The following is a 22,708-nucleotide window of genomic DNA, read 5'->3' as shown; positions in this document are numbered from 1 at the left end:
AACAAAGTTATTTGGTGATGCAAATATAATATTCTTTACTGAACMACACTGTTTGCCATTTTTGCCACTAGTCATTTTCTTTAGCGACTCGTGCTAACTTTTATATTTCCATAACATCTGACTATTATTTTAAACTTGGTGTTAATTTTACAGTATACACAAACACATCAAGAAATTGGGCTACAGAGCAATCTCATTTGTCCATAGAAGTCTAAATTTTAGCCAAGTACTTTTAGTAGAGAATTATTTCATGAAGCTGCATCATTCCCATATTTCTACAGCAGTAGCTACTTGCGTATTCAGAGTCTTTGATAACATCAACTTTAGTTTTAAAGCAGACTATTAAAGTAAAATATTAGCTAAGGGATATATCCTGAGCAAACTATGAACTGGAATTAAAACAATGTTCCTCACTGGCTAAAATGTCAGTGTGCTTGTTATTTAGTCCTATCTTCATCAAACTATTTTTATACGCTTTTGCTATTCAAAACTAAAGTTATCTTTCAGTTAGAGAGGAAAACAGCAATTTATTGAACAAATCACCTGGAGTTCTACTTGCGATTACAGAGAAAATTTACTGGTATTTTGACAAATTTTATTCAAATAAAATGGTTAAACTCATACCAAAGTTTTAAACAAAATACGAGCAAACGAGCGCCTAACCTGAGCATGTTTTGTGCATGTGAACCCGCTGCCGACAAAGAAACAGCTGCTGCACGAGCAAAGGCTCCTTTGCCTGCGAAAGCAAACATAACCTCTAGTGCAAACGGAGGCTCATTTCTCAAAATTGGGCACCTGAATATTGCACCACGGCTTATTCTTACTCTTAAGGGCATTAGGGAGCGATACACTTAACGCAAAGGCAAGGGTGACTGTTTGGATGCCGGCCTGGTGGAGAAACAAGGGAAGAAGCTCCAACGCAGCCTTTTTACGCCCATCTCAAATGGGAACAGCCCTGCCTTCGGCTGAAGGCTCGTCCCTAAAATTCAGGCATGGAAAGGAAGTTACACCAGCTAACGTGCCGTTCCTTTTTGCTCTTTAGCGGATGTGCAGAACAACGGAGAAACCGACGTGGCGAACGCCGGACGGCGATGGGCAGCAGGTGGCACAATGAGAGAAAGTGGAGAGAGAAATCAGGTTCCTGGAACAAACATTTAAACCATTTTAAAATATCGTGGTGCATATCACATGCAGCTCAAAAGTCCATGGCATAACTTCTTAAATCATTCACATTTTGGACTTGTAAGGGTCCCTCTGCCATAATGGTTCATCGCCGCTAACGTTTTCCTTTACCCGTGCTCCTAACTCTGAAGACTCAAACACACAAGCCATTTCAGGACACCTTTTATCTTGCTTCAAATAGGAATGTAATTTATTTTAGAGACAGAAGTATATCTGGGGCTGAGGGTGGATTGAAATTATGAATTTATGATTAGCTGTGACAACAGAAGGAACATGTGTTGGATTCATAATCCATTTATTGGCTAAATTTAGGTAATCTGGTTTTCACAGCACTTGCCAGCAGGCACATCCCTGCTATCAATGGTCAGCAAGAAAGGGCAGACACTTGAAGTAGTCAAGTGCAATTCAACTACCTATATTTGGATTCAGATCACAATTTTGTTGGTACCGACTTCACTGAAGCCACACAAACACAGGTGTTACTGTGTCTCCTGTCATCTACGGTAACCTCTTTCTGCAACTAATACCCCGCTGGGTTGTGGAGAAAATATAACTTATTTTTTCTGTCTTTTAGTTGAAACATAACCTTGTTCAGGACATGAACCTCTATTTCCTCAGGATAAAGAGGTGTAGGGACAAGAACTTAATTCAGTTATCTCCAAGCGCTCTGGAACAAAGGCAGGCGGCTTTTGCTTGAGACAACGGGTTAGAAATGAGCCGATCCGGGTCTATTCCTCGGTTTGCCAAAGAATTCACGCAGCAGTAGGCAAGCTGCAATTCTCCTGTTTCAGTTTTAGATCAGCAACAGGGGATAAGGGTGTTATTTTTCCTCACAGGAATGTTTAACAGCATAATAGCTAATGTCCATAAGAAGCTCACGTATGCCAGGAATATGGACCAGAGAAATTCCTGTGCTGCTGAACGCGACTATGCAGACATCGCTCGCAGAGATGGAAGAGGCAAGGGGAATCACTCAGCCAAAATCGTATCGAGTGGAAAGAAATTAAAAAGTAAAAATTAATAAATCCTATGGATAAGAAACTGTACAAACAGTACGACTGATAAATCAATCACTCTTTAGAAAGGACAGGCTTGCAGCAATCGCACCTTACTACAGGCTCCATGAAGGGAGCTCTGTCACGAAGCGAAATCGATATGGGAGAAAATCATTAAGTACTCAAATTGGAGCTCTTAATTGCTCTCTGCAAGTCAGCAAATCCAGAAACAAAACACACCATAAATCTTAAAATACAAAGAATTTACACCCCATAACAAATAAGAAACTAAAAAAAAGCAGTACGCCCACATGTGCTGACCCTTTTGCAGTTCTGCGCAGCAGTCAGTTAATAGCTGCACTCTCTCCTTTTCTTTGGTAAGTATTTTAAAAACATCTTAAAAAAAAAGATTTCTCCTAAAACTCTTCTGGAGCAGCCTGGCACACTTTCAAGCTATCAGCGCGGCTCGGTGGGTGCTGAAGTTGGAGAAATACGACCTGCCGCACCTACAGCGGCAGCCTCGCCGCGCTCTCCTTCCCCGAAATGGCAGCAGCAGGAGAGAGGCGAGCGAGGCTTTCGAGCCGGAAATAGCGTGAGAATAGGCTCCCTCATGCTGCTTCCAGCCCTTCCTGATAGCGGAGGGTGTGAAATGGGTTGCAAATACTGTCTCTCGCATTATTTCCTTTTCCACCCTGGCCAAAACCAGGAAGTTTCAGCTAGACAATATCCAGAGAAAGCACAGTGTAAAATGAAGGGGGGGAAAAAAAAAGTCAGATTCCTCACCAAGGAACCTAATTTAGCCAAGGATAACTAAAGCAAAAATCCATATATTTGTGGGCACAGCCTAATAATTACCCATGCAGAAAAAGCATTAGGAGGCTCATGTATCCGAACTCTGCACGTGCCTTGCTACAGGGCTCACCCAAAGACTATGGGAATCAAAGCAGTTATCTTCAGGGGCATCCATAGGCTTTGGCCGAGGTCGTCCAGGACCACAAGGAAGATTCGTGCTACACTCAGCGCATTTGTACACGAGAGAGCCTACTTACTCTGACTGCCCAGCTGGATATTTGTGAGGCTTGAAGCACACAGATCCTCAGACGAAGATCATTTATTATCATTTGGGGTTTTCTGTATTCTAGCCAATTCTGTGTCCTTCTATTTATTAGTAGCCTAAAGCAGCCTCACACGGCAGCTTTGGTAAAAACACCCGCCCTCTCCACTGTACGTGGAAAGGGCAAGAGCAATGAAACTTGGTCTCCTCTTAACATCTTGCTCCCTCCTTGCAGCTAAAATACTCGCTCCCGGAGCAAAACAGATGCCAATCTCCCAGACGCTGCTCTTCTGAAAGCAGAACTGAAACCAGTTACTTAGTAGGTCCGGTTAAGAAAAGGGAAACGGCCTCCTTCCCTTGCTCTGCCTCTCCCGACTGTAAAACGTGCGCAGGCAGGAAGCGCAGCGAAGCTCACCATGAGCAGAGCCAGCTACTCCTTAAACCGAAGCGGGCCCCTCCGAAGGGACCTCTGCCCGCGGTGGGAGGCTGAGGGTGGAGGACAGGCTACCAGAAGGGCTCTCCAGCAGCTGAAGTTACTGGCCAGGCCTCCCACTTCACACCTCCAAAGGTCACAGCTGCAAATCAGTGGAAAGCTGAGATGGTACCCGCGGCTTTGGGCAAAGTCTTCTTCTCTGAGTCAACTCAACCAGGAACTTGGGGGAGGAACGACGGGAGGCAAACACACGCTAGTCAGCATGAAGCCCTACAGTATGTAAGYCACTGTTCAGGAATGGGTGAGAAATACCCTTGCTGGATTCTCTTAATACCCACGTCCTACTTATGCTGGTACATCACACTAGGTTGAGAATTAATATTCATTCCCACTTCCCTGGGAAAGGTCAAACAGCAAGAAAAACTGACCTTTCTTTGGGTGTGTATTCATCCAGGAGAGCTCTTGACTAGTCAAGAACACTTTCTGTCCTAGCACGAGCTTCGCAAGAGCACAAGTCTCCATTTCCCCAGTGCCTTTCTTTTCAAGACACTTCAACATCCTGAAGCTACGCCATGCTTTAAAACCATTGACTTTAAAGAACCTTCTACTGGACTCTTAAAGATCCCTACAGAAGTCCCATATGTATCTTATTTGGGCTGGGCAGAGGCAGAAATGCTTTCATTTTGCTATTGACATTTCTGAAAGCCAAATCAACCCCTGGAAGATAAACATGCTTGACTGTGCCCTAGTAAAAAACAGACAAAATTGATTTGAAACATCCAGCACAACTTACTTGTGCTATACTTTGCAAAAGTTCCTATATATAACTATATAACTTACAAGAGTGAAAAATGCTTTTTTTTTTTTTTAATATAGAATGTTAAACTGAAGACAAACTTTACACTAAATAATTCACCCTTCAAAGATGGTGGTAATTAAAAGGAAAATTTACAAATAGCAATAAAAAGTGATATTTGATTTTTGTGAACAATAATTTTTTTTAGAATTTTAAAGAAACTTACAAAGTACAGAATCCATTAATATTTAAAAATACATTCCATTTTCAAGAGGAAAAAGGGATTTTTTGGAAGCTGGATTTATCTTGAAATAGAAAAATCAACATTTTTGCTTTCCATTTTAAGTATGCTTTTCTTGTTTTACACAGGGACCTTCAAAAGGGGGGAATATTTAGAAACTAAGACTCTTCTGTGAAAGAACCGTCCACTCCAACACTGTTCTTGGCTCAACTTTCTCTTTTAATTCCTATTACCTCTAATGACATTAGTCTGCACATTCAAATTAAAATAGTCTTCACTTGATAAATTTCAGCTTGCCTTGGGTGCATTTTTTAAAAATGTGGTCACTGGGTTAATTTCATGGCATCAGTCATGTCAGATTTTACTAGAAGTAATTTTTGTCAGGTCACTTGAAAATTTAGTATGATAAGGACAAGCACAAAATTTCAAAGTGATATTAACTTCCAAGCATACATTTTACCGTTAAAAAACCCTCTCCCTTTGCATATTCTGATCTTAAAGACAACACCAATGCCCCATCACAAACCCCAGAGGGGACAAGAACCAACAATTACAAAGCTCCTTCCATAAGAAACCAGTGCCCTATCCTCTACATCCAATTTGAGTAAATACTAAATTACAWAGCATTTTTAAGATGGAGACAAAAATGATATCTTAGAAGAATTTCTGTAATTTGTTGGCAATGTGCAAGTTTTATTTTTGGTCCCACAGGCCATGATGTAAAATTCAGTGTTCCACTAGATGGAGCAGGATGGTAAAACCACCATTAAGGCCATTCCCCTGCTGACCCACGCAAAAGTCAACATCCAACAGTCAGGRATGACAGTAATTTTTAGCTCTCTTCTGTACATTCAGAGCAAAACAAATTTTTCTCCTCTTCCAAAAAAGAGCAATACAAAAGAAAAGTGTGTAGCATTACCTATTTCTTCAGCGATCACAGAAGATGACAATTAACAAACACTAACCGGATAACCAAGCACCATCAGAAACAAAACTATGTTTTTCCCTATTCTATCAATTTTCGCCTCATTCTATTAGCTTTACACTACAAAGACAGAACTTACTGGATAGTTGACACAAAACAGAAAACCAGAATTTTTGAGTAGCTTTTACTTTGTAGCAGCTGAACTTGCAGAAAGATCTACACCAAACAACCAAACATTAGTCACCTAATGGAAGAGACATTGCTACAAATAAAACAAAGGAATACTAGAAACAATGGCATAACTTCAAAGAGCCTTCTAGAGACCTGGAGCTGTGCAAGTCATAGTAAAATTATCTCTTTGGTCTCTTTTCAAGCAGAGCTAATTGTTGATTTTCCTTCAAGTCTACCTAAACCAAAAAAAGAACCTTAGGAATTTTATTTTGTCTCACGTGCTTTCATTTTTAAGAGACTCACTAGCAGACACAAATATTCCAGTCCTCCATCATCATGTGAAAGAAGAAGCCTGCATTTCCCTGACTACTAAAACTTATTTCAGCTTCTCCAGAAGAAGCAGAGGATAAATGAATAAAGAGCTGTTTTAGCCATTAATATTCCACATTTAAGCCCTGCAATTCTTGAGTATACATAATGAAAACACCAGGAATCATCACAAGGAATCATCACAATTATCACAAACGTATTGCAATAATAAAATTCTGAACTATACTCTATTACTTCGCATGATAAATAACTGCAAACATGTAGCAGTCTCTCTCATGACAATACTAATTATCACAGTAGTATAAATAGCAGACGGGAATGAATCACACGCTGATATGTGCGTGAAGGCACACAAGCAGAAGTCCTGGTGACTGATCACAGGTTTCTGGTTGCTGCCATCTCTTTGTTTTCAGATAAACAAACTGTGCTAAAAGCAAAAGTTACAAACACGGACCTGTTTCACGCTAACGTACTTTCCCACCTATTAACACTTGCTGCAGTATCTGAAGTTTGCTGTCATTTGGAAAGGAACTGGTCTAAGTGGAAGTAGYAGGAAATCTGGACTTTGAGACACTGAAGTTGTCCATTGCATTAAGATCTCAGTCTGTGTTAAGACCATTTTAAAGCATTCACAAGGTTTTCAATATAGCTATTACTAGGCGTCTAACTGAAAGCCCGTTTTTGCTAGTTCTCTGAACGGCTAATGAACAGAAATTCACAACGTAGCCTACATTCCTTCTTCAAAGGTACAACAGAAATCAACACCAGGACCGTCCAAAGCAYGCGGTTATTAACATTCAGTACAAAATGTGTACATAGCAGTCAATATAAAGCAGAACAGAAACCATACTTACTACTGCGCACAGTCAATCAACTGATATTCGTTAGACCTCTCGTAGCAGGCTTTCACACCTTCATCTTGCCAAAGTGTTTTTGTATGTTCATAAAACTCCTGAAAGAGTAAAAATATGATCAGCAAAAAAAGGCTACACATGAAGAAAACTGGCAGGGGTAACATCCCGTTAGCACCGGAACAGATGTTAAATGGTAGCGTATTTAACAGCAAACTTGGAACATCTTGTAGAAACTCACTGCAAGTTCAGTTGGGTTTCTTAATTGTCTTATCTTTATAACACTTTACAACTGAAAGAACTGCTTCGCAATCATTTTGATCGAGTCCAACTGTATTTTGACTCTTGGAAGAAGGTTTAACTTTTTGTTGCTGACAATTCTGTTGGTATTTTCATACGCAATACTGTCTGGTAACGTTTGCTCTTTAATTCATGATTCTGCTGGACGTTATGTTCGTTTAACTGTCAAAATCTTTTTTTTTCCCCCAATAAAACATTACTTTTCAGTAATTCTTACATAAAGGTAGCAAACACGAGAAACTATTGATTTTATCCATAAGATATGAAGGAAATTACAATTACAGGTAATTTTTCTTTTTTTCTTCTCTTTTTTCTTTTTTTTAAAGTCTGTTGTTCATGTATGTACGGATTAGAGTTCAAGGATGCCTCTCCAGCAAAAAAACTTTWAAAGTTTCCTAAAATATAACAACACTTTGCAGTGGTAATTTAACCAACTATATACACAAGGTGTGGGCAGGAATCAAACAAAAGATGCCATGAGGATGCAAGAAAATGGCAACAACAAACACCTCTCTTTTGACATTTTGTCCCATTGTGAGTCCTTCTCAGTATGATAGAGATACATGATGGAGATTCAGGAATGTGTGACAAGGATATTATAAGCAAAGGTAACTGCCTATACTTGATTACTGCCTTGATTAAAAATGGACACTTCCCTCACCTGAAAAAATATAATGTATTCATGACTGGCACGTTAATTTTCATGGAAAGATACTCATTATTATTCCAAAGTTGTGTTTTACTTTATCTGCTGAAAGCTAATTTTTCAAAAATTAAAAACATATCCTGGATGCATTTAATCTGGGCCGCAGCAAAATCTAGCCTGTTCTAAAGTCTGCAAAATCAGCCTAGGATAAAAATGTTTTTCTTTTTTCTAAACTTAATATGATATATTGCTCCAATTTATAGCCCTGGAAATGTCAGAAATCCATTTACAGATTAAAAAAATCTAGTCCTTAAATTTAAAATACAGATTATTTGTGGCAAAATTATAGGGAATCGATGAGTAGGTTTCACTTGTTTTGCATTTTCCAAGTTAGTGGGGATCTCTAGGGACAATATGGTCACAGGACCATATTAATTTCAGACATCTATATCTTACTACATGACCCCAAGGGTTTACAGAATTTTCTCTTTTGCAGTGTTACAACCCAGTAACTTCAGAAGAAACGTGTTGATACGAAGTTAGATGGTGTTGTGATTATGCCAGCCTTAAATATTATAAACCAAGATAGGAAAGCAGATAATCAAAAACGCAATGCTTCAGTTTTGTTGAACCTGTAAGACAAGTATAAAAATACACGCATAAGATCATTATTTTCTGCATACAAAAGATGCACTTTGGCTCCAACATGGGTGCGTGTCATACACATATTTCTGGCTATCAATCCAAAAACTTTTGAATAAACTTAGAAGAATAGGAGCTTAGTAACTTAAATACACAGACCACTGTGTGCACTACTTTTATCAGTGACCATGGACTTTTCCTGGCTATGTCTCAAAGTTTTTCAAGTGTTTTGGACTAAATACTCTAATTCTGATTTTTAACTGGCTCAGGTACCATATTCCAAACCAACCTTTCTGCATCTAGGACAGCATATGACCTTTGAACTAGCTGTAATATAGTTTTTTTTTTTGAGAAATATTTTACAGAAAAGAATGCATTATTTTAAATAGCCATTTTACTGCTTCAAGGTCCCTCCAGTGACGTAGCTTAGGAATCCTTCTCTCTCTCGGGATATCAGCGTCTCGCATTCTTTTACTATCAGCGTGGTAAAAAGAAAGGGGTCACATCCAAATGTGACTTCCAAAGTTTCACTCAAGAATTTCTTTTAAAAAATTCACTTTCCTACCAGAATATTAACTAACACCTGAAATGCACCTGAACAGCAGAAGCTTTAAATGGCATCTTAAAAATGCCTAACGGTATTTTGAAGTAAATTTAGTGGATTTTCAAGCCTTCATCTTTCTTTACAGGTATAAGATGCACATGGGATTGAGTGAATAATTGTGAATATCAAAGACAGAAACAGCCTAAGAAATGCAAATTTGATCTCACCTTTATTGCTATGGAATATTCACTAGTTGTGCATGCACACAAATTCACACAACATATCTAAAAATACTCTCTATGGTGGATTCCCCCCCCCCCCGGAAAAGTTTATATATAGTATTAGCTATATCTTTTCAGTTTGTCCTCTCCCTTTTATGATCTGTTCATGAACAAAAAGACCAGCTTAATTTCTTTCATAAATAGGAAGATTTGATGCAATTTTAAGTATCAAGAGGTCATATGACCATTTGCTGTTAAAGGAAGTAAAAGATAAACCAAAATCTTAATTCTAATGCTGGGTTTTCTATCTGCTGCTGCTGGAGTTATGCTCATTTGATGCTTTCATTTCCAAGCCCTCCTATTTTTCCCCTCCAACTGGAAGACCAGTCAACTACTTTCAGTCTTCAGCTACAGCACAGGATAGTGAGGAAAATGTCTTTCCTAAGCAAAAAGGAGTAGAAAGAGAAAGTAGAGAGAGAGATTTCTCCAGAATCTCACTGTATTTGAACCAAACCTATCTTTGTGTGGCTTTATTTATTTATTCAAAAAAGTAGCAGGAGTCTACTAATATAGAACATCTTATGACTCACTTAAGTTATTACTACAAAGCTGGGAAGTTGTCTTAGTTGAAAAAAGAAACAGAATTGGCAATTGTACGAAAAGTCTCTGTTTAAACAACAACAAAATTGGATAGACAAAAACCATCCAAATTTCCCACCCAAAGAAGATAAGTTGCACCAGACTTCAGATAGCTATTTGAACAACTTGTCTAAAATAGACATCTACCTCAAACCGGGGTCAGCATCTGCCAAGCCAATTATCTCTAAATATATCCCCAAATTACCCTCATCTCACCTTCATATCTGTAAGTTAGCAAATAACTAAACAAAGGTAAGATTATAGACAATGCAGTAATGCATAAAAATTATTCATCAGCTACAAACATATATTTCAAGTGAAAAGAAACAGTGCCTTAATGAAAAATGCCACAGTATAGTAAAACTCTGTTGGCTCTAGCCAGAACATGAAGTTTCAACAAATATTTATGGATTCCCTTTCCTATATGGTCTCTCTCCTCTTGTACTTTTGCCCACCTCTCCTTAACAACTCCTCTTGTCCCTGAAGTTGGTTATCCTAAAGTGTGTATGAAAAAAACAAAATAGGCAGAACTGCCATTAATTTCCTGGGTTATTTACATTTTACTAAATATGTAATTGATAATTTTCCTGGCTTATTCGGTATACGATTTTTTAAGATGTCAGAATAACCCAGTGTTCTCCTTATTCAGAGGCCACTAAAAAGTTTATTCTAGAGCTTAGATGCCTTTTTATTCACAGCAATCTCTACTCCAACATCAGTCTTATGGTTCCTTTACTAATGGCCATGGGCAGCTTGTCCTTGTATATTAAATCTAGACTTTCTCACCTTATACAATTCATTTTTTAATATTGCTGTATCTAGACCTTCTCACCTTATACAATTCGTTTTTTAATATTGCTGTATCTGCCTGGGCTCACATCAATAAAAAGGCACGGACACAACACAGAAATGCTCAAATTTCACACCAAGGAGGCTGAAATGTCCTGACAATCAAACACACTTTCTTCAAGGCCCATCCATCTATGGAAGATGAATCTCCTAACGGCACCAAAAATCAGACACAACACTCACTTCCACTTCCTACTACAACTATGATATTCTGGTATAGAACTGAAATAAAACAATTATTTTAAACAACTTATCAACTCCATCATACCTTGTGGAAAAAACATTTGGAGTAGTTCCTGCAATGAGGCTCTTAAACGGGAAGAAAAGTAAATGCAGCTCCTGGCGCTAGCGGGAACACACTGATAATCAACAGCCTGGGATCTAGCTCAACAGGACAGGCGTGAACCCTTCGGAAGTGCCCTCCCCCCGTTTCGGCACAGTCCTGAAACCCCAAGGTAATACCTGCATTACAATAATGGAATAATGATCAGTGTTTCTGCCTTGTTAGGCCAAAGTAGCAATAAAATATTTAATATTGCAGATCAGACTTGTGTTTCTGTCTGTCCTGCTAATCTGAATGGTAACCGGCAGTATTTAGGCAACCTTTTCAATATGGTTATTAACTGTCCATGTGGGTTGGAAAAAAAAATTCAAGTCCACATTCTTTGAACTTTTTATTGGCATTTCAAAATCAGGATCTACAGCAAGCAATGAGTAATAGATTACTGCATTAAAAAGCAGTAGTTTTTTTTTTTTTTTTTTTTTAAAGCCTCAACTACCTGACTTGTGACAGCCAAATACGAACAACCTTTCCTAAGTAATCTTTTGTCTTTAGACCATATGAAAAACATCTTCATGCTTTTAGGGGCTGATGCTGACCCAGTGCCTGCAGCTGCAAGCCAGGAAGGTGCTCACCAGTGAAAAGCTGCTGAAATGTAAACCAGGCTTACAGAGCTCCACTCTAGCTTTATCAGAAGACCACTTACGTTAAAACAACTGATTTTGGAGTTAGGACATACTAGCTAGTTGCTAAAAACAGATTTTGATCTCTCACACACGCATACAAAATTAAACTTATACAAATCAAGACTGTGAAATAATACTTAACAACAACAACATCAAAAACCCTAAGAAATTCTCAGCATCCCCTTGAGGCATGCAGCGTAGCCCAGGCACTCCCAGGGAAGGCAAGGAAAAACACACACTTCATTACGTATTTAGGCGAAAAAAGGGCTTCGGAGACCACCAGAAAAATCAGCTCAGTCAGAGGCTTTTTTGAATTAAGTAGTTCTAATTTGTGTAAGATCTTTAAAAACAATGAGTTAGGCAACACACTAACCAGAAGTAGCAAGCAAGTTTCCTGGAAAGAAATAGCCAGAAAACTAGTCCTTACATGCCTGTTTCTTGTTTCCATAACACTGATTCATTTGTTGGCACGTTCTCATGTAACACACTCCACAGCAGCATCACAGGTTTCCCTTGTGCTATATAATGGAACTCAATAAAACAGCTAAAATAAACAAAAAATACTAAATATCAGCTTGGTCTGAGATGATGTTCTATGATAAACAGGATTTAAACGTGAGCTTCCAAACAATCCATAATATTTGCCAACTGTGGTCATGTTATCCATTCTTGCCCTATGTGGGCTTAAAACTGAAAAAATATTCAGCTTAAGTCATTTTCCAAAAAGAAAAAAAAAGAAAAAAAAAGAAAAAAMCACAACAGTTGCAGTTACACAACACATACCCAAGATACTGTTTAAACTATAGCTGAAGCTGGGTAAAGCAACAAAAGTCAACATAACTGATGACAGCATGGCATCACCAAGTAAGGCGAGAAGTGAGTTGCTAAGAATTATGTTAAGACCATAGCATTTATTTACCACCAGACCAGACTTTACACTCTTTATGGTGCTAAAAGAACTCTAAAGAGGCAAAAATCTGTTTAGAACCCTAAAATTACACTAACGTAACACAAATCCAAGCAGAACCAGCAGGGTCTGACTTCGAATGTATTCACACTGGGCAGGGACATAGTTTGAATTCTGGGCATAATCCCTAAGTAACAGCCTTCTGTGAAACTATAAAAACTATGAGAAAATCCACAGGCTGGGAAAACCTCCTTAGGTCTTATTTAGATAAGTGAAGTATCAGGGACCGTGACTTGCTGATGACTAGGAAGAATTGTCTCTCATCATACCAGAACACTGCAATGCTTAGAAAGTCATACATATGTGAAAATACATGCATTTAAGTATTTATTTTATTTATTAGAAGACCCTTTGCTCCAACTGCTGAAAGTTTCCCAATATAATGAATCAATAGGCAACATCTCTAAACTGCTTGCACTCACTTACAGGAATTTAAGCAGACCTCTGGCGGAAAAAAAAAACCCATCAGCTGAAATCATTGTGTACAAGAGATGAACGGAAAACTGTACTGCATTCCAGAGAGATCTTACTTGCAGAATTTGGAATTAGAGAAGCGGTAATGCAGAGTCTAATCAAGTTAAAAACCTACTTTTATTAGAAAACTTAGACAAGTTGAGTAAATGACAGCCAGGTAAACAGTGGCTTTATTAAAAGTCAAGCCACAGAAAGTGTTAAAGGACTTGAGGAGGTTGAGTAAGTTTTTTGGTTGTTAAAAAAAAAAAAAAAAAAAAAAAAATCCTCAAGAGACAAACTCCAGGCCTGGGAAAAAATAAGGAACCAAGACCAGCTTTTGAGAGGCATTCTAAAAGGATAAAATAGTAGAAAATGAAAGAGAAAAACTGGACATACTGTCTACAAGGCTTTGTTCCCTCCAAATATATAAATACTCAAGGGACCTTTTTTTAAAATGTTTATGAAGCAATGTTTTATAGGCATTAGGATGTTGGCAGGGAAAAATGTTGGCACAGTAATTGCAACTATGACACCATGTTCACAGGAACCTTAGCATGGACATGCAACATTACCTTTTCTTTGTAACATATAATGCAGGGTGGATCTGTCATTAGAACAGTTTATTTACTAATTCCAGCAAAAGTCAATGCCACTGAACCCCCCCCCCCCCCACCTACTAGAAGGTGTGTACAACCATTGCACAATGTTGTGGTTAAACCTGGGATTCAATTCCTGGGCAAAGTTCAGTGTCCCATGGAATGGCACATTTCATAATAAGAGTTTTAAACAGGTCATCCCCTTATAAACCTAGTGAGCAAAGGGCAAATTTAGGTTCTAACTGAAAAACTGCATCTTGGAGACATTTGCTTCCCAAGGTGTTCAGCATTTAAAAACAACCCTGACCATTGGTTCCAAACTCCTTTACATATTCAAAAAAGTGAGGGCACACGAAGTTTACTTGCATGATAGCCAGCAGCACTGCCGCATTTCACTAAATGCAACCAACGACACCTTGCCAGGCTCCCTACGGTTGGGCAGAGATACTAAAACGTGCTGAATTTGTCAAAGCAGACAGTATAAGCCACTTACTTGGATAGAGAAACATCTGCATTCCTAATGGTGTGAACAAGTGTTAATTATTGCCTGCTATTTTAGGGAAAACATGCCGATGGTATCACAAAGGAAACACATACCTACAAAGAGCTGAAGAGTCTCCAGTTCCTGGCGCGTGGCCAGCGCTGAACACAAAACTCTTTGGGAGAGGACCGAGCACTCAGCACTTCCCATAACCGAGTCAGAAATACTTTCAGCAACGCTGCAATCTCTTTATCAATAGTTTTTCATGTTTAGAAGCAAGAATGATGCTGAAATATTTTGGGCTTTTGCTTACAGTATCTATCTTCACATTTCTAGTAGCACAACTTAAACTAGATGTGGCTGCAAGGAGAGGAACGGATGATGGGAAGGGAATTATGTTTAAGAAACTCCTGTTAAGTTTGAATTTTATTTTTCCCCCTTTGTTAAGAGTTTCAGAACTCCTCAGTATTTGAAAAAAAGGGGCCCCCGCACAAGCCCATACCCTGTATCTACAGAGTGCCTTTGGCTGAAAGGCCTCATTGGCATAATACCACAATATTTCCCTTTTATTTCTACTTTCACRAGATACCGCAGAAGATTAATTTGGTGATATCTGAGCACTGCTCAGATTTAATTCTTCCACGCTTTTATTTAAAATGTATCACTCTCATTACAGAGGAAGAATGTGCTTTTTCTTAAGGCATTAAAAGGGAAGTTGGCAGATATGGACTCTGCTCCCCATTTTGTCAAAATTCCCCTGTAATTTTAAACCAAGGATTCAATATTTCTCTGCTTCTTCAGAATATACTCATACTTGGAAAGAAGGCAATTCATTAATGAATTAAGAGTACTGATAGCATAAAAGGCTCACAGAAAGCCTCCTATACCATTTCGGCTGTCTCTTGGGGCAGGAGAGAGGGGTACTGGAGACGTTGCAACAGACAGCTATTTTCACAGAACTCTGACTAAGAAGGAAGGTTTAATAAAACCTCTGAGAAATTTCCTTTGAGCCTTAAATTAGAATTTGGAAAATGTCTTTGATACTACATCATTTAGTTGCTTTTTGTGTAATGAATATATAGTAAATTTAAAACAAATGGTCCGATCAAGTGACCTTACTACACTACGCAACTGCAGGGAACGGATGGCGCTGCAGGTAACGGGCTGAGCACGGGACTGCACTGGGCCTAAGCTGCAACCTTAATGCCCCCTTTCAGGTTGGGAAGAAAACCACTATTTTTGCCAGAAATTTCCATCAGCACTATAGGATAGTTTAGGTATGTGCTTACAAAGAAGGATTACTATTTCTGATCAGAAAGCTACTTTAAAATCTAATACATATTTTTACACCCCATATTTTAAGTACATCAAAATCCAGTTTCATTTAGTTGTTCTTTCTGAACCCAAGTAAAACACCTACAGCGATCTACACAACATAATTAAGTAAAGAAAAAGATAAAATTATTCTCTGTCGGAGATGTTTTTATTGATGCCATCAAAAGCTATGAAAAAGCCCGGAAGATTTCTGGGAACGTCGACCCTCCAAAGGCGAGTTGAAAACCCGGCCAACCGGCTGGTTTTCTGCAAAGCAGGACACTACGGGAAAAGATAAGGAGCGAGCACACGTGGATTTAGGCGAGACTGTAGCCAAGCAGAGGTAGAGAGGGACGCGCGCAAGGGCCGGGCGAAGGGCTCGCGCAGAGCGCCTGGTGCGGGCCGAGCCTCGCGGACGCACACCAGGCACCTGCCTCGTCTGCACGCGCACCTTCCTCAAAGTCGYTTTTTGGGAAATCACAGGCGACTATGCAAAATGGTTATTTTGCACAACTTTGCAACACTACGGGATATTGTATTTTGTACCAGAACGACAAAAAATGACTTTAAATTTAGCATGGAGGGACGTGCGGGAAAATATTTTTGATGCGTAAATGAAAATGCTTAACCAGCATTTAAATTCCTCTTCAAAACAAACAGCCTTTTAATCTAAGAGCATTAGCAATACTTAACAGTTTAAAAAGGAAAAGTGTTTTGCTGAGATATAAATATCCCATGCAGAGTTTGGAACCCAAAACACAGCAGCGTAAGAACACCTCAAAGAATCAAAATGTAAAATTCACCACAGTAGTTTTCATTTTTTCCTTGTAGCTACTTTCATGCTAATCTGAGCTCATCTTTTAGTCATCTGAGACAATTAAATTAAACTAAAATTCCATATTCAAGATTTTTTAGAGGTATGTCTACCACCACATTTCCTAATCTTTGTAAGTTACAAACACTTTTTGCCCAGAAGGCTTTTTTTTTTTTATTGCCCAAAAGACAGGTCCACAGGGCAACGGGCAAATTGTCTGTGTTCTCTCTTCCAACAGTTGCAATGCCATGCGGGCTCAGAGGTGAAATTTTATTTAATCTACACATACAGCAAAATTTTGTGAGTCTCTTACTGTGATCAAAACCAGAAAAAGCTTAAGAATTTCTATATGAAATTTATGCCTATTTATTGCTTAATCCAGTTGACAGCACTTTTATTTCAACATAAATTGAATTACTCTGTTCTTGTACTTTAAGAATGCTGCAAGGAAAGCAAAAGAAGGTGTATCAATATGAATTAAGTCACAATTTCTTCAAATGAATTTCTAAATGTGAACTTATGAACCTATAAATACTGTCTGGTGGGAATTTACTAGATAAAAATACAAATGTAGAACAAAGCGTTAGCAATTACTTTGGATGCTAATTAAAGAAATATTAAAGCAGAATAAAAGCTTTTTTATTTTTGTACTATAAAAATGACTACACTATGGAAAAGACGTGCAGATAATGTCATCACCTAAAAGTTCTGGATTTACAGAAATACTTCATGGGATTTTCGGCTGAACTACACGAATAGCTCAGGGAAAACACTGCAGAATTCAAAGGGCACATTCCTACAATTTTCTAGACGATAATATCTTCACTTCATGCACAAAATATGTTTTATATAATGCATGTAGCAAACTGAAGCATATGAACTAATAGCATCTCCATTTCCACTGCAGTTAGAAATTGCTGTTACAGGCAATATAATTTGGATTATTGCAAGGGGGCAAGAGTTGCTCCTACAGATGCTGCCCCATTTAAGAAGACTCAGGTGCAGCAGGACGTACTGCAGCAAGCAGCCAAGAGACTCATCGCTATACAGAAAAGCGATGCTCACTAGGAAAGCTGCTTGGATCTTATGTTTTCTCCCATCCCTCTTCACCAAAGTCAGAAGGCAGATCAGTTTTTTTTGGTTTTTCGTTTTTAAATATACATTACTCATAATTCAGTCTATAAGCAAAAAGTATCACATTCTCACTGTTCTTCTGAAAGTCTGGCCTAAAAAYATAAACTGTTTTACCGAATGCAGGCTTAACAATAATTTCAGAAATGGCTGCTTTAAATATAGTGCTAGTTTATATCTTTCCACTTCTTTTTTTTTTTAAATATTCTTCAGAAAAAAAGATTCTTGACTTTTACGTTCCAACTATGCCTTGGGAAGAAAAGAAAAAAAAATCCTAAAACAAGGTGAAAACTAGCAGACAACCTATATTTGAGGAAGAGGAGAGAGGGACAAGACTTTAGAAAAATTGACAAAAAAACACCTTCATTACTATCGAACAAGATGAACCAAATTTTATACTAAAGCAAAAACATATACTGATGACTTAAATTATCTAAATCAAACCTAGACTGCATAATATTTTATATTTTTGACGCTTTATGCTCATTAGCTGGCATCCATTAAATGTGCTGATTTCCAGCTACATATAGTCTTTCTGTGCTAATTTRCTAACCAGGTGAATATGGTATAAATGAATGTATGCTATTTAATATCTTAAGAATGTTTAAAAATTATCTTCACTTTTTTTTAAAACTTCATCACTAGATATGAATTGCCATTTTCTTATTTTCTAGATTTTCTTTTTATCCATGAACTTTATATAGCTTCTTTTGGAAAGTTCCATTTACATGAAGGAAAACAGCATATTAACTTCATTTAGTAAATAATTCTAGCTAAAGATCTATCAAAATATGTTTTAGAAAGGCAGCATTTTTTTGTAGCTGGTGAATTAAGCAATTCTTTCTGGTCACTACAGCGTTCTGCTTTGTGGAAGCAGTGACTGTATTTTTCATGGACATTACTTCTTTTCATATAARAAAGCTACTCTATTTTTTAATTCCTAATGACAATTTTCTGAATTGTAGCAAACTGAACGCACTAGAGTGGTATTTTTCTTCTACAGGATGTTACGGATGGTTTTTCACTTCAAYGAAGTCCAGGTTCCTAGTCAGTGTTTTGAATTTCTGGAAAACTTTGGCAGTCAAAACATATACGGCATGAATATTTTTCTCTTCATTTAAATAGCTTTACACTTAGGTGTAAAAAGAAATATCCTCCTATATTAAAGATTTACTGTATAGGCACACACTGTTCCTGACTATATTTTACTACAGAATCACCTTTTWAAAAAAATCAGATTCTCCCTTAGTAAAGGAAAAAAACCTCCCATAAATTACGGATTCTCCTGCRTAACTACCAAAGCCATCGTTGTTTCACGGACCAAGAGCAGCAGGCGCAGGGCGGTGTGCGCTACTGGAAGCGGCTGCACCGACTTCGCCCCCGTCGCGCGCCCACCCGAGCACCCCGGAGCGCCTCCGCCGCGCACCCGCTCTCCTCCGCTGCCGCCRCCGCCGCGGCCCCGCAGGGACCTCGCGCCCACCCGAAACCCGGCCGTTCCGAGCAACGACGATGTGACAACTGCTGTCGAAAAGGCGGCCACCAGAAATTCATTCGGGAACCTTAAGCACTAAGTTTTTTAATAGCATTGGCTTTTACTTACTTATCAAAATAACCTCTACTCACCAAGYAAGTCGGATGCTACTTTACGTACAGTCTTGATATAATTTCATTTTAATTTTTCACAAAAAAAAGCTTTGTGTCAACATAGCATTCCTTAGTGTAATGCAATGGGCTAGTTCACATCCCAACTAAAAGCTACGGTACTGCAGGCTGAAGTAGAAGAAAAGCTGAAACTGAAAAAATCAGTGACCGCCTACGTCAGACAGGCAGGTTGGCACTGCGAGAATTCGCAGGATATTGCTATTCATCGGCAACAAAGAAGTTTCGTATCATCCATCCGGGTGGAAAAAATCAAAGATTTCCTGAGAGTCATTTGCAAATAATTAGTAACTATACACGTTTCAATTATGAGAAACAGAAATGAATTAAAGTGCCTGTCTGTCTCAGAGACCCTATGCTAACAAGCTCCCAAAGAACCCTTTAATTAATCGGTATTCAAGAACTGACTTCTACTATGAAAGGGCAGGAAAAATAGCTTTGTTTCAGTCTTGTTAAACTCTGATCAGGTAAACAGACTGAACTGAATTATTTGAAAGTCYGTCTAGAAGGAACTGCTCCGTGAAGATAAGATAATGGAGACTCAACCAAGGGGAAGTGAAGTCTATTCCAGAGGCTCTCGTATCACACCCCTTCCCTGATATTGTAGCATTTCCCATTCCTTTTTATTGACAAACTCTTGCATTAAAATACTTTGCAAATCCACATTATTATTATTACTATTTTTTTAAAATCAGTTTTGCACCCCAGGATGCTTAAATAAATCTCCAAGATGCACATATTACCACTATTTGCATAGATGACAAGACATACAGGGCAGAAAAAAGTATACAGGACAGAAAAGTGACTTGCCCAAAACGGCAAAAGCCGCCAATTTTGTTGCTGTGAGAGCTACCCAAACCCCACACGGGATTATACAGGCACCCGGGAAAACCCGCTGTTCCCTGGCTTCCCGTGGGCATATCCAGCCGAGAAAGCGTTCTTCCTACTTCCACACCCCAAACCTATCACATTTGAGATAGTCTCATGGAAAACTGTTCAAGTGAGTATGTTTGTCATTACATTATAAAGCTAGTGATGCTGTCAAACTCGAAAAGCGTTTTTCCTCTTCCATGCTGTATTTAGACAGGAATAAGAATATATCCATCCCTACGTACACCAGGGTGCACAACTAYGCGGAGAGAGCGGGAATTCTGTCCTGCTGCCTACATAACTAAGGGACACTTCGGGGAGCAAAGCGAGCCCCGTTCACACCTTTTCTTACTGAGGCTGTATTTTCTTGAGGATTTCCGTGCCAAGGCCATTTTGCGGAATTCCTGCCCCACCTCCGACCCAGCTGCTCAGCACCGCTCGGCACCGCAGCTTGCACCACCTGGGCTGCACCAAACCGTCTGCAGCCCACGTCACCACCCAGGCCTCAAAGCCGTTAAAAATAACCTCCCCAAAATAGAAGAGACGGAGGAAGGGTTCCTCGGGTTATTTTTAACCTGGATCGGTTCAATGGGCTGATTTACTATGGGGACCCAACGGAAGGTTTCGGGGCACRTGAGAGCGCTCCGGGACGGCGCGAGGGGAGAGGGACCGATGGCTGCAGCCGGTGGTGGGGAAGCAGCCTCCAARCCACCACGCAGAAACCATAGCAAAACTATTCAGCAGCACTGGCAGCGGGAGAGTCAAAATAACTACAGCGGAGCAGTGTAATAAAAAATAAACCGGGACCAAAAGACCCGCAGACAATTTCAGCAGCAGCACACCCTGAAAATCATCCCTTCTCTAAATATATATTTCCCTTGATCTAGAGGGCCAAATGCTGGAGTAATTCCACAATTATGTCTTCCTCTAAAAGTTAATATTCTGGTTTTACTACCTTCTGAATGCAACCTTTCCAAAGTCATTACGGCATTTCAGGAGCTACATCCAACTCATCTGAGTCCAGATCAATTAAAAATAGGCAGCGGCAAATACTGTTGTTCCTTTGAATATTTTATTAAAACCAGAGAATTATAAAGGGACTATGACCCAAAATAAATAGGCTTTATTTGGCCGCTTGGTTCAAACTGGTTGCTCGTGGAAAGAAAAATGCTCAGGCAACGAGAGCATTTCCTTTCCTCTTCCCAAAAGAAAGAGCAAAAAGAAAAGGATGAGAAAGAGGCCACTATTATAGCTGGTACTAGGGATGGAGAAAATATCCTAACCACTGTCTGGTATGCAGAACAAGAATAAAAATACCATCCCTAACTCAGCTAATCCAACCTCACCCTATATTTGAAACAGATATAGAGCTAGACAGAATTATCAAAAATCCTCAGGAATCGTGGCTGAAGTTGATTTTTGACATTCAAATATACAGGTACAATTGTGTTTTACCTGCATCACCATGCATCAAAGGACAATAGGGATGGGAAACCCATTTGAAACCCTCAGCTATGACCATAATTTCCTTTATTTTGCATTTTACCTCATGGAAAAGTGGTAATAATTGCCTCAAATTTTGATTTGTAAGGTCTTTGTTCTTAAACACCATGTTGTCCCCGTAAAGCACGTGTTAATCTGATTACACAGAAAATTAAAGAGTAAAACTTAACCCTAGCGGATTTAGCTAGTGTGAGATACCTAAAAAAGCACTTCTAGCACAAACTCAAGCAAGACCTCAAATTGCTCAAGCAAAACAACTTTTCTACTTGTTTCATTAGAGAATTTCATAGATGAGCACAGTTCATTTCTTAATTTATAAACCATCTACAAATTTCTTTGGCTTAATATTATTTATAATCGTAAAACACTAGCCCAACAGCAGTAATTCCAGCATGCCTTCAGATCCAAACCAATAAATCCACAGAGAAAGACTACTACTTCATTTCTGAGGCTTTAACTAATGCACATTTACAATCAGCTTGATTATTAAATTCTTCAGCTATCTCAACTGAGTTCAGTTTGATTAACTCAGTATTTTTTTCTTTCAACTTCCTTTTTCCTTGCTTAAACCCATCATACTGGTCAGTGGCAATTTAATACCATGATAAAAACTCATCTTGAATAAAAGGCAATGGATAATGGTCCTCCTTAAAAAAGATAATCTTCCACAAAGAACTGGCACTGTGATGTTTTAGAAAAACCAGAGTTGCAGTCTCAGTACTTCTCTTGGGAGGCATGATCTCTCCCTTATTCTCAGCGCTCATTCAAACTGTCGGGGTAAACTTTGGCAAGACTTAATCATTGAACGTCCCATCATTTTAGCCAGAAGATGTTCCCAATACTGTGAACAGTATGATAACCACAATATTTACCAGTGCTACCCATATGAACATTAGATTCTGCATAGCCGATTAGAGTTCTCTTGTTTCCGTTCCACCCTGCTCTAAGAAAAAGACTATGCAATAAACCTAATAATAATAAGGATAGATTGTACACCAAAAAGAGGCAAAGTATTTGGCAAAATTAAATCAGAACAGTATTGTATTACCCCCGAAGATACTATGTCCTCATGCTATTTTAGAAACCCACAATAAGCTAAGGCAGAAAATACTTCACATAAAAACAAGAGCTTAGG

The 22,708-nt window shown here is 38.8% G+C and overlaps 1 protein-coding gene across 1 annotated transcript in view; it reads right to left on the bottom strand.

Annotated features, from left to right (window-relative positions):
- LOC112961020 (guanine nucleotide-binding protein G(s) subunit alpha) overlaps positions 1 to 22,708 on the bottom strand; it is a 63,069-nt gene that overhangs the window by 33,847 nt on the left and 6,514 nt on the right. Inside the window, exon 4 of the mRNA XM_026055819.1 lies at positions 6,982 to 7,079. Coding sequence (XP_025911604.1) covers positions 6,982 to 7,079 — 98 coding nt within the window. The remainder of the gene's footprint in view (positions 1 to 6,981; positions 7,080 to 22,708) is intronic.

The sequence above is a fragment of the Apteryx rowi genome, unplaced genomic scaffold (assembly GCF_003343035.1).
Source record: "Apteryx rowi isolate R43461 unplaced genomic scaffold, aptRow1 scaffold_0, whole genome shotgun sequence".
In the NCBI taxonomy this organism is placed as follows: domain Eukaryota; kingdom Metazoa; phylum Chordata; class Aves; order Apterygiformes; family Apterygidae; genus Apteryx; species Apteryx rowi.
This window is presented reverse-complemented; position numbering and strand designations above follow the sequence as displayed.